The 13,452-nt window shown below is 35.3% G+C and overlaps 2 protein-coding genes across 2 annotated transcripts in view; both read left to right on the plus strand.

Annotated features, from left to right (window-relative positions):
* The window catches only part of LOC140240658 (major facilitator superfamily domain-containing protein 4A-like), a 103,323-nt gene extending 101,882 nt beyond the window's left edge, over positions 1–1,441 (plus strand). The window contains exons 9-10 of the mRNA XM_072320415.1: positions 384–498; positions 897–1,441. Of these exons, the coding sequence (XP_072176516.1) occupies positions 384–498; positions 897–1,153 (372 nt within the window). The 3' untranslated portion in view covers positions 1,154–1,441. The remainder of the gene's footprint in view (positions 1–383; positions 499–896) is intronic.
* Positions 1–13,452, plus strand: part of LOC140246225 (mitochondrial 10-formyltetrahydrofolate dehydrogenase-like) — a 647,794-nt gene that overhangs the window by 205,512 nt on the left and 428,830 nt on the right. The window lies entirely within an intron of this gene.

The raw sequence follows: 13,452 nt of genomic DNA on the forward strand, positions 1-13,452 counted from the left end.
TGCTGAATGCGTTTGTCCTCATTTTTACCACATAGATTGTGCAGAGTAGCCTGCAATAACCTACATCATCAATCAATTCTTCTGTGATTGCTCTACCATATGACTTTGGTCTCTTGGTAGTCAACCACCATTATGTATGAACTGACAGGATTTTTATGTTTCATATTGATGACAACTTGGTGCCAAAATCATAGACTCTGCTTTGTATTACTGAAAGTGTATTGACAGTTGTTAGTATCTATAATAAATGGATATGTATAGAATTTCATAATTGTTTAAGTTGCCTCATTTTTAGGACATCATCAATATATTTTTGAAATTGACTTTACCATAGGAGTTATAACTTCTCATTTTCCCTCATATTGTTGGGTTTTATTCTGCAGTTGCTGTTCCCCATCAGTCCGTTGTATTTCTTGGCATTTTGTGCCGCTATCTGCTGCCTGGGTATCATTGTCTATGGACTCCTTCAAACCATCACACATTGTACCTCAGAGAAAGGTAAATTTGATATTCCTTGGATGAACTACTTTTTGTCTTTGCTAACATTTTCATGTTTTACATCAAATCCATTATAATTGATTTATATAAAGGAGATGTTACTCTATTTTGAGATCAATGTTGATGCCTACAAAAATAAAGAAAGAATTAAAGGAAATAATCTGTTTAATGTTCCAACCTTCATGGAGAAAAGATAGATATGACTTGGTGTGTTTATACTGACAGAGTTGAAACACACACACACACACACACAAATGTAGATGGGGGAAAAATAAAACCTGCAAAGTTTAAAATGTAGAAGAAACATTTTAAAAACAGAATCTTGTTTGAAAGCATGAGTTGCTCAGTTTTTACTGGAAAATGCCATGGGATTTCAATAACTATGATTAAATCCACAGCCAAACCCTTGCCGCTAGCTGAAGGAGCCTACCTGTGGTGTCGCAGCTGCTGCCTTGCCTCCAGAGAAAGTCTCCTGCTTGGAGAGTCCAGGTACTATACTTCCCTCACAGACACAAACTCTGCTTACAAGGTGGTCACCACCCAGGAGCAGTTCCAGATGATACAAGCCAACAAAGCAGGTGCTACATCGAAGACAGAGACTGATGAGGAATATCAGGAAACAGCCATGCACAATACCTCCACAAAGTCATCTTGATGAGATCTGTGGCACAGGAAAGTTTTATAGTCAATGTTTACCATGACTTCAGACTGAATACACCATGAAGATATCCAGTATTTATCAGAAATTCATGAGACTTTAGCATCAGTAAATTTATGACTTTTAATGATTAATGATATGTATTTCAATATAAGTATACATCTTACTTGGTGTAGGCATATACAGTATATTCATGTGTATGTATAAATGTTTATATATACGCAAGTAGATTTATTGTATAATTTGTATGTGTTGGATTGTTTAATCTTCCTCCTATTAAGTCCTTTGGAGAGAAATTATGAAAGAGGCTTCCCCAATTTTGGAATGTTATGAACTTTTAGAATTATTGATTTTATTGACAGTCATGAAAGATTGAACATGAACATGTATCTGTTTACATGAATATATAATAAGTATATGCATATATTTTTTGAGGTGTAAATGTATAGGTAACTGAATGGATGACCCAACTATCAATGGCTTGTTTCCCCTTAAAACTTGGAAAATAATTCTTTTCAACATTTTTATTTCAAGAAATATGCTACCTGCCATTGCACTAGTTTTTCGTTAGTAAACATAGTTCATAAAATTATATTTAGCTTGTGTCGGCTTGTTACAGTACCATTTTTTGTATCACTCATTAATTTTTATTTCCACGTAATTACCCTTAAAGGTTATAATAATATATTATTGGTATGTGTTTTGTATTTCAGACTTCAATTGCATTAGTCAAGAATATGTTGTCCCTGAATGAACTGCAGAAAAAAGTGGCTAAAATGGAAGTTATGGTGTGAAGTCTTAAGAGGGATCATCTTCCAATGACACCATTGCAAAATGGCACAAATGGTCAAAATGAGATCTCTTGCAGTAAATAGAATGACAGCAGCAACAACACCAACACTTTGGATATGATAAAGAAGATTGACAGTTTCTTATCAGAATCATTTTATGTCTCTTAACTTTTGTTTGCCAAAAGATGGTATATATGCTTTGAAATGCATATTCAAGAGCAAATGACCCATTTCAGGCAATATGTGGCACTGTTGTCGTCCTTTTTTCCAAAGAGAAAAAATGTAATTTTGCACAAAAGTCATTCTTCTAGAAAACTGTTACCAGTTTGCCATTTGAAAAACAAAAACAAAAACAAACAAACTAAATCTCAAAGTCTGTGTAATTTCATGTGTATGTGTGAGCATTTTGATATAGCGTGCAATAACTGAAATACCAACATGTAAATGATAAAAATATTAGCACACATTCCTTTTGATTACTAGTTTAATAAAAATGAAGAAATTATTACTGCAGCAAATGGAATTAGGTGCAATGTTAACGCATAGATTATTGTGTTAAATGCATCCATTCTGTGTGATTTTTGCATACTGGAAGCTTTGCAAAATCTCTGGGTTTTTTTTTTTCTGTTCAATTCAAGTTATTGTGTGGTGAAAGTAAACTGCCAAAGAATAATTGATATTATTTTCTAATTTTTTAAACTGTCTATGCAGCATTGTAAAAGGCAGAAGGCAGTTCACAAAATAAAATGCATGAACACATTTCTGTGTTGTGCTTTCAAAGGTACCTTCACAATTCATTATTAGGGCTGAAAATTCATCATCCACCATTTGGAATATCCTTGCAATATATTGAGAGGGTCTAACAAGAAACTTGTCTGGCTGACACAATTTGTCAGAATAATGAGTTGTTTTGGAGTATTTTGAGATCACAAGTATTAGATAATTTAGATCAGAGTACCTGACTTTTATTCCTAAAGAGCCCTTCCCAGTCAGTAGTGGGTAGGTAGAATGTTGCATGATAATTGGTTGTGCCCTAGTAATCATATTTTGTAACAAGCTGCATGTGATTCACTCTTGCATAGAAGATGGGTTGATCACTGCTATGGCCAGATTTGTTAATTATCAATGATCAATAACAAAACATTATGTAGCAACTGTGACTGGATTCTCAGATTGCAATACTGTCTGCACACCTTTTTTTTTTTTTTTTTTGCTAATATATTTCATTGTTACCTATTACAAAATCTTGTTTTTACAACATTATTTTACACATTTTTATGCATTTGTGGCAATTTTAAAGCAAAATATTGACACTTCCTGCAGGCACATAACTATGTTTCACCTTTAACATTTCACTGTGATGAACAGTCATATCCTGAAGACCAAATCACCTTTCTTGCAATGGAGTGGGTGTTTCTTTGCTATCTTTAATATTTTCCTTATCAAACATTCAATTACATTCAAACTGCTCTTAGTTGTCTTGTTGACATGACTGAACAGTGTAATAGATGTGTTGCAATGAATGATTCCGTTGCTCTGGGGGCAAATTGATGATGTGTAATATTATGTACATATTGGAGTTTACATGGATAGTCATCAGGTTGACTGGATGAATGTGTTTGTTTCTTTTGTCAGTCTTGCCATTTCTTTCACAGATTATTGGCTGGTACATGTATTGCTGCAATTATGCTAGTCCATTGTGGAAAAGTGTTTAATGGTTGTAGTTTTCTTCATCATTGAAAAGAGATTTTCAGTCTGATTTCTTTGATAATGTGCTTGTAAGTTCTTGTCAGTACTTTTTACACGTAATGTTTTATGACAATATTTTCTTTTGAATCAATGAAATCAAAACAAACTGTATCATGGATACTTTGGGCACTGTCCAATTCTTATGTCTGTTGTAAATCTCATGTGAAGAGCAATGAGGCATATTGAACAAATTTTGTAAAGTCAGTAGAATAGTTTGCCACTATCACTTAGTATTTCTTCTTATTATGCATACTTGACTTTCGGGCTAAAGCGTTGATTTGGAGATTGCCTGTACATTCCATGAAGATTGAATGTAGCAATCATTTTTGCCTCCTGCACATGATGGAAGAAGACACATTTGTTTCTTTTGCTCACGTGTGTACCATTGTGGCATCTGGAAAATGTCTCTGCATGGCTCCATACAATGGTAGTTTGAATATTGCAATTTACCACTGATGTTTACTTGATATAGTATACTCCTTGCTGTATGTCTTGCATTATACTGTGGCACACTGTATGTATGTCCCTTTTGTAAGGATGAAAAATGGTTCAAAGCAATGGTTGTATGATGAATCTTGTAGGGTTAATTATCTGTAGGACATATAACTGATGAAATACTGTCAGTCGCAGTCATGTCAGTCATGCATATTTTGGTAAGAGGCAGGAGCATTTATTGCACCTCGAAAAATTGCTCTGTATGTACTTTATATGTCCATGGCTTAATCAGCTGTACCTAATTGAAATGTTAACACTTCAAGATATCTTCTATAAAAACTGTACAATATAAGCTATTATCAATTCAAGTAGAGACAAAGAATTAAGACAAAATGTTTTCCTTGGTGCCCTGGAAATAAAGCAAGTAGGTCAGAGGAACCTTAAGTCCCCATCCTATCATTAATAGCTATCTGCATATGACATCTGACCTCTGCATTGTAGACATCATGTTATCAGTGCATGTTACTCTGTATTTTTGTTATAAGGAGATTCATTACAATACATGCTGCTGGTTTGTGTCGTGGTGTGTTGGTGTTTAATGAATCTTTGTTTTTGGATTGTCTATCAGGCTGTCTGTCTGTGCACCTCAGATGTCATTGACACAATTTCATACAAGTTCTTTACTGTTTCCTATATACTTGACCAAGTTATGCTGTAGTATCACTTCAGGCCATAACTTTAGTCAAAAAAATCCAGTGGTAGTATTATCTGATAAGAAGAGTAGTAGAAATGAATAAACATCTGCACCTGCATGAAATGGTGTGACAAGTCAAAGGTCAAGGTCAAAGAACTCCAAAATGCTGCTTTTGATATCATATTCTATCCATGACATTGGCTAGAAACTGCCAATCATAAGTTTGTTTTGTATGATGGATACAAATAAATCAGGCAAAATATCCCTTTTACAGAGAGTAGATCCATCGTCAAGACAGTTATCAAGATCAATGAATTCATCAAAATGCAAATGAAGGGCCAAACTTCTTGTAGAATGTCGTGACCACAAGAGAACACAGAGGTATCCCAGTTGACTGCACACTGCAGTCAGGTTGTCTTTTTCTATGTATGCACACAAAAAAAAAATGTCAAAAATAACACACTATCTTGGACTGCAGCAATAATCTGATGGCAGTCAATGTAAAACTGAACTTAATGTACATAATAATGGCTGTTTATTACATCAAGTGAATATTTTCTCTTTCATCTAAGATACTGTAGATAGGATTTGTGCACCATGTTCATCAACATGTAGCAATGTGTAAGGTGAGCCTGGCCAGCCCCATTGTGATGAATGATCGACCTCTCAGGCATTTTGGCTTTGTCAACTAATTATTTCTTTGGTTAATTAATGGCCCCTAGGCAGTGACTGAATGTAAACGGAGTAGTTCCCCATGCTTTTACATGAGTAGGATTGAATAGTATCGTAGTGAATGTATGGGGACAGCAATCAATTGAGAAACTAGGCTGGAATCCTATCACTAATGGGGGCTGATTACTGATGGATACCATTCCCCTCAGAAGAAATCATCATGCATCCAGGTGCAGATAGGTATAACTGGTGTTTCAGACCTGCTATGTTTTTTTATGATTTTAAGGATCATTGTTAGTAAAACGCTAATGTTGGTAACTAGCATTCTTTAAGCTGAAAGTTATTGATTTGTAGTATAAAGTGTGCTCTGTTGAGCTGTATTCCTGTCCTGTTTACATCCCAGTTTACTTTAACCTGTAAAGAAAGTGGAAAGGGTATATGATGTTACACATAAAGTTTATGCTTTTGTTTGTGTTCCATTGATTTGGGTTTGTTTAAGTGTACTTAGGGTTTCTTGGGCACCGTGTTGTCAATGTCTGTTTGTGCCATTACCTTTATAGAAAGGAAACCATGTATCGCCCAAGGGGAATAAATTATTTTCCCCAAGAAATTATGGTAATTATCTCAAAATTATGCTAGTTATGCTAATTTATGCATTTTTTTGGCATAAGATATTAAGCTCTGAATCGCTAAATAAAGCTTCAAATGGGCTATTTTTTATTTATTCTTTGTAGTAACAAATTTATGTGAAAAAATTGCAGTAACAAAATTAATTTTTTAAGTATTTTTTTGTTTTAGGATATATTTCTTTGTTTAAATTTGTCATATATTTAGTTTTTAATTTTCATTGTTTCTTTTTATCTAGAATAGTTGATAATCAAAGGGATGTCATCTGAGAAAAATTAGGGCAAAACATTCATCTGATACTTCTTGTGAAACTATTACATTGTACACACGTAAGTCATTGGGATCTGCCATTTTCAGTGACATTGGGTGATTTCAAGTTCGGTGCTAGTGCTAGTGCTAGTGCTAGCCCCCGAATAACAGCGTTAAATCGAGCTCCAACACCGACGGTCAGATTAACGAGGCGATACCGATCAAAATTATCGATCACCAGCACTAGGTGTTGGAATCACAGCACCGTGAGCTCTGCGGGAATTGCGCGACGAAAAAAGTGGTTGCGCGTGATTACAGTAAAATATTTAAAGATGTAGACAAAATTGCTTAGTTTTAGAGACATAGTGAGGAAGACAGATTAAAATGCCACAAATTTCATCCACTCCCCAAAATACAACTATCTTAATTTTCTCCCAGGCTCCGATTTATAAAGCCATGTCAAGAGTGTTCGTGTACGTTTTAGTGGGCGACCACCGCATAAGCATAGACTTTGCACGTAAAACGTGCATCTATTATGGAAGTGAATACGGGTCTCGCACGGCAACGCTAACACCAGCACCGAACTTGAAATGAAGAAAATGTTAATCCCTAGGGGCTAGTGTTAGTCTATGGGGAAAAAGCACATAAATCGCTAACACAATCGGCGGAGCTCGGTTCAGCAGACAACATTCAACACCGAGCCCAGCACCAGCTACCGGAAATACGTCATAATTTTGAGGTCAACTCCCAACACCGACGTGATTTCAAGTTCGGTTTTAGCGCCGGTGCTAGTGCTGATATAGCACTAGCACTAGCACTAGCACCGAACTTGAAATCACCCATTGGTCATAAAAATGTGCTATATCTTGGCAAGCAAGATGTGACCGAAAGAAGTTGTGAAATTTATATTTTAGAATTATTGCGAAAAATGTAAAGGGGGCTACATAGGTTTAAACATACGTAGATCGATGCAGTGCAAACAAAGGCATGAATTCCATGTGCTGTATATGTTTATGATAGGCCATGAATGTGTTACTTGTCATGTAGACATTGTTATATAACGATCACTGACAATGTCATTGTCACCAACATACTGTGTGTTTTGTGTCTTACAGTTCCTGATGAAGGCCTAGGGCCGAAAGCTAGGAATGAATTTAACAGGAAAAGAAAGATGTGCTATGTCTGGATTTAGGATATTATTTCTCATGCCTAAAATACAATGCCTCCACCACCTAGGAGTTATAAAGTTGGCATGATATATACATGTGTATATATATATATATAAATATATATATATATATGTGACCGTGCACCTCAAAACGAACATAAAGTCGCACACACTGATTTTGCGTGAGGACTGAAAATAAGTGAAATGGGTCAACCTAGCTGAACTTGACTTTTTCATATTTTCTGAAAGAGCGGGTCTTCTTTTACATTATGCTAAAATTTGGTATCATAAAACGGGCAGGAAAGTGTGTTTTGTGATTAGGTGTGTCTTTAGAATCCCTTTTTCATTTCTGAAAAACCTTGTCCACATGCACTCTTCACTTTCAACTCTAATAACTTTTGAAAGGATAGTGCTACTGCTTTGAAAGTTGGCATTAATTATGGACAGAATGTGTTAATGAGGCATGCTTAATTTCAGTTTAATCTGATAATCCCTTCATTGTTGTTACTCTGGTGGTTTACTTCCTGTTTTTTGTCCCATTCATCGCACAGCCAGCACGGTTTGGTTAAGATTAAGCGCTTGAATAGACACTGTACTTCAGAGCCTCTTTTCTCAGTTCACACTTTTCCTGAGTTTGTGCTTTCTTTCCAATATTTAGATAGGTTAGGAGAGTCCATTTGATTTGAGTTATACATCATTTTAAAGCTTAAAGTCTGCTCTTTCAGAATATGGTCTTAACTAAAAATTCATGTCTGGCGACTTTTTGTTTGTTTTGAGGTGCAGGGTCACATATAAATATATATATATACATACATTTATTATATCATATATGATATATATTACATTTTGTAGCACAATCTGTTACCTTATTTCCTTTCTCTTTGAAGCCTCTTTCTTCATGATTGGTTGTAGTAGTGAAGAAAGATGTGTGAGATTATACCCCATCTATGTAACTAAGTTATATTGATACTTGGGACTCGTGGAATAATGGATTTGTTTTACCGACATGAAAGGCAGTTAATGTAATTGTGTAATTGATTAATGTTCTTGTGTAAATGTTGAATAAGTCACTTTCAAAATGACCAACTTTGGGCACACTTTGCAAACTAAGTAACTGAAGAACCACATCTTGCTCTAAGTTGTTTGGTATATACTGTATGTATAAAGCTTGTGTATTGCTATATAAATCAAGGCTCCACATACTTTGTTTTAGTTGCCTCTCTGGCAGGTACATTTCTCACTTTTCATGTTTGTACTCATCTGAAAGTAAAATTGAAGAAAAGAAGAGGATTAATTATTTCACTTTAATCTCAACTGTTGGGCCTTTTCATGACAGTTGAAAGTTTGTTGGGGTTGCAAGAGCTGTGACTTAACATATATCATATGATGCAATGATATTCAATGATATTTGATATATATTCAAAGTCATAAACTTTCATCACAATTCTGCACAAGCCATCCTCTATGTGTCAACAGTCAACAACAATTCTGTTTTCTGATTGTTGCATTGGCAATCCGAGCTGAGTCACCCTGTGATCGTGCAGCAGCCGCTACATTTTTACAACATATTCGAATGTGGTTGCATAATCATATCTCAATTTCAAGTATGCCCGTTCTTTCAGCTCAGTTAGCTGCTCTCGGGTTATGATGGTATCTTATATGAAAAGTGAGAAATATACCTGCCAGAAAGGCAACTAAAGTAAAGCATGTGGACCCTTAATTTATATTGCAATACACAAACTTTTTACATGTACAAAACAACTTAGAGCTCTGGCATCAGCTCTGGCATTATGTAACACTGATTGTCTCACACCTGTAAATAATTCTCCATAGACATACATTAACCCGTTGAGGATGAGTCCCGAGTATACTCGGGCGAGTGTCTATAGTGTCTACAGCAAAATCAGCCCATCCTCGGCAGGTTAAAAGTGGAAAATCCAAACATTGTATAAAATATGTGAAAGACATCAAGTCTTTCATGTTATATACAGTGGACTCCCATTATGACGAAGTCCTTGGGACCAGTGTGGTTTTCTTTTGTTATATTGAAATTTTGTTATATCTGAATAGTAAAGTACATACTGTAGAATATTATGATGAAAATTTTGGGAACTAAATTTACATTTCGTTGTGAAGAGAATTTTGTTACAACCATGTTATAATGGGAGTGCAAAGTAGTCCAAGTTGGTTCACTCTAGTCAAGCATTATGCAAGTTTTGTTTTGTTTTTTTGGTTTTTTTTTTTGTTTTTTTTTTTGTTTTTTTTTTTGGGGGGGGGGGGTTTATCACTCGAAGGCGGGGCTTTTTTGGCTAGGCTAAATCTGGGGTGGGGGCAGATCCCCCCCCCCCCCTCCCCTTCCCCCCTGGCCTGAGAGGGTTAAACAAAGACTGTGATCTTCACCACTCAAAAGTTCCATGTGTTTTCTGCATCTGTGCCAAAACAATGTAGTTCCCCTAAATTAAATAAAGAAAGTGTGTCCAGCCTCCTAATGAGGTGTATTTGTAGATGGATTCACCCTCATCAACCACTTAATTACTTTATAACAGCCTTTTGTACCTTTTTTTTTATACATATTTCCAGATTTATATTTGTATCTTTGGTCAGAATAAGTGATAGGGTTTAGACTGGTTCACTTTATCTGCAAGTGTCAGATGCAATACTGTTCTTAGTAGTCAACAGTCCAACACTGTCTTCTGCTTCTTACCCATGCAGTATGGTAGTTACTTAGCAGTTGCTTCCTGGACTTGTTAGCAATCATGGAAGCTGCACATTTTGGAGAAATCATTACTCTTTTTTTTGCTCACTTTTGGGCTAGTTTTTCCACCTCTCACTTTGTGACATAACTTTACTTCCCCAGTAGTACATTTATCATTTTCCGATTTTTACAAGCTCAGCATGAAATTATACTTGCCCAGTACTAGTGTCGAGCTCTGGCAAACCCATGCTGAATATGTTACAGTATGTGGTGGCTTCGTTAAAGTGAGGTGATCAGAATATATATACACTGGTATGTAAATAATATATACTTCAAATAAAATTCAGGAATTAACAGAAGCTATATGTACGTATTACTGTGTGATTGATGTTCGAGTAGTTCTTCACTGAAGAAACACACACACACACACACACAAATACACTGCTCATCTGAAAATAAGTGAGAGGAAAAGGACAAAAAAAAAAAAATAGAACTCTAGCAGAAGCATGACTTGCAACATTATGAATAACATCTGCTGGTAGTGATGTAGCGATAATGTTCCTGTTCATGAAATTTTAGATATTTATAGCACACACACACACACACACACACACACACACAAAATTCTCTGAGAGAGTTTAGTTCACAATTTGCAAACAGTAGTTTCAAATTAGGACTGGGAAAAAAAATAATACAGTATTGACAGATTACGCACGTGAGATCTTCAACTCGTTTAGAATTTAGCATGTAGTCACAACACACAAAACAATTGTACAAAATGAGAATTGCCATGGGTCCATGTACTGCACTGGTAAGTCATCACTCTGACACAGGCTTGTGGCTATGTACAATTTTATTTACAAATTCATCACTTGGGCTGTATATTCATCCTACTATCAATTCCCTACTGGCTGTTGACATATTTGGAATGCATCAGATAATATAGATCATCAGCCACAGGGGGAAATATAATGCAAGAGGAGAAGAGTTAATTCCTCTCCTTGTAATATTGTCTGTATGACAAGTGATTTCAGGGCTTTCTTTATTCAAGGGTTTGCAATCTTGCACAAGTTGACCAAGAAGAAGAAGAAGAAGAAAAAAAAAAAAAAAACAGTCCTGATTCTTCTATTTGTAACTCCTCACAACCTTTTTGGGCAAGTAACATGTCGCCTATTATGTCATCATGATTTTACCTATCTTGTCATTTTTTTTTTTTTTTATGATTTGATGCTGGACTATTTATAATTATTTTTCATTCACAGCAAGTATTTCATACTTTGGTCATATATTTGGTTGCATAATCATCAGAAATTCCTAAATTTAAACCATCCCCACAATAGCAATGCATTTAAGATCAATATTGTCTGAAAAGACAAAAATGTGTTTTTGTTTTTCTGATTTTCTGCAAATCTAATAAAGCTAGTTCCATTTATTATTTTTCCAACATGGGATACACAGAATTGTCAACTTGATGAAGACAAACAGACAAAATGATGTGCTTGTTTCTCATTTTGTGCAGATTTAGTGAATCTAAAATGTTTGAAAGGTTTCTGTCTTAAAGTAAATGATAGAAGTACAGGTGTTGATATACTCATTGATTTCCCACAACACAAGCAGTCAAACTGAAAAATTTCAGCCTGTCATTTTATAGACACATAAATAAATAAAGACAACTCAAGGCATCACTAACTTGAGTGTAAATGCAAAAAATCAATACCGTGTTAATTTGTACATTTTTTCTGATCCCATGTGCATTAAGTGCAAGACTTACTGTATTTAGTGTATTTCATATGTAATACTTTTAGTCATTATTGACATTGCTCATTAAGGTGCTGGACATCACCCGTGCAAATATCTCCCTCACTGTGGCCTCACAGCACAGCCAGGAAAAGAATAGAACAACTCGGAGAATCTGAAAGCAAAAACATTTCGATGAAAATTTAAATGAAATAAAACATGTTATAAGAACAAGTACCAGATATGGTGCTTTGTTGTTAAGTCTAACTGGTAATTTTGCTCAAGAAAATGAAACTCTGCTAGTACTTCTCATCTGCTATGCAGATAAATGCCACTCCTTGCGATTATTTTCAACAAACCATTTTTTTTTCTTTCTCTCGCTAGAATCTACCCTCAAGCTATCGATGTCAATGATATTATGCTCTTGTCCATGCAAACTGAATCAATGCAATTATTTGCAATGAGAGACACTTCTAAATGAATTCATTAATGAGATTGGGAAGGTCAATACAACAAAACCAATGATAAAATATCAGACAATCTACACAGACATTCCAACCGCAAAAATGATTTCATAGCACAGATAGGTGTATCATTTGATAATTTCATCGACAGATCATATACTGTGTATGCCTATCTCCACTACCATGGTACTTGTGTAGCACTAAAACCAAAGAACTTCATGTTCCACAGCTGCAACCAATGTATTGGTCTCAAAGGTAGATGATGCCACACTATCCGTATCGCTGTGCTATTTTTCACCGTCATTATCAAACAAGTAATTTCTTCCTTAGCCTTGCTCTAAACAGTGGTGTCTTTTACAAATGTCTCCACATTTCTATAATGATACCTAACAAGAAATGAGATTACATTTCTAAATAAATCATGTTAAAAAATGTATGGTCTCTCTAAATGAACCACCTTGCAGTTTTCTCTTGAGATGAACCATCTTCTTGCATTTTGCATTTCTTTGACTGCAGCCAGTTTATGAGAGCTTTGAAAGAATTACAAAACGGAGCCCAATTATACCCCAAATATCTTAAAAGTTAGGGTCTTGAACATGAGCAAGTATGTCGAAGGAGACACAGCAAAAGATAATATCTGAAGAAAATGCATCACATATTCCGAAGTCTGGGTCAAAATCACCATCTATGCAGGACAATTACATAACATTAAAGGCAACTGAAAAACACTTGAGAATTCCATGCAATTAAAAAAAAACTAGAATTATCACTGAAGGTGATTAATACCCCCGCCCCTAGTGTTGCTTTATAGTATGTGATGTCATGAGGGCAATGACGTTAATACCAAGTTTGTGCACTTGTCGAATTGGAAACAATAATTTTAGTTTACTGTACAATTACAGAGTTGACACTGAGTATAAATCTTACAGCAAATGGAAACATGCTTTCCCCCAGCATCACTACACTTAAAGACCATCATAAATGCCAAATTTGACCTTCATAGCTTGAATGGTTT

This window comes from Diadema setosum, chromosome 2 (genome assembly GCF_964275005.1).
Source record: "Diadema setosum chromosome 2, eeDiaSeto1, whole genome shotgun sequence".
NCBI lineage: Eukaryota > Metazoa > Echinodermata > Echinoidea > Diadematoida > Diadematidae > Diadema > Diadema setosum.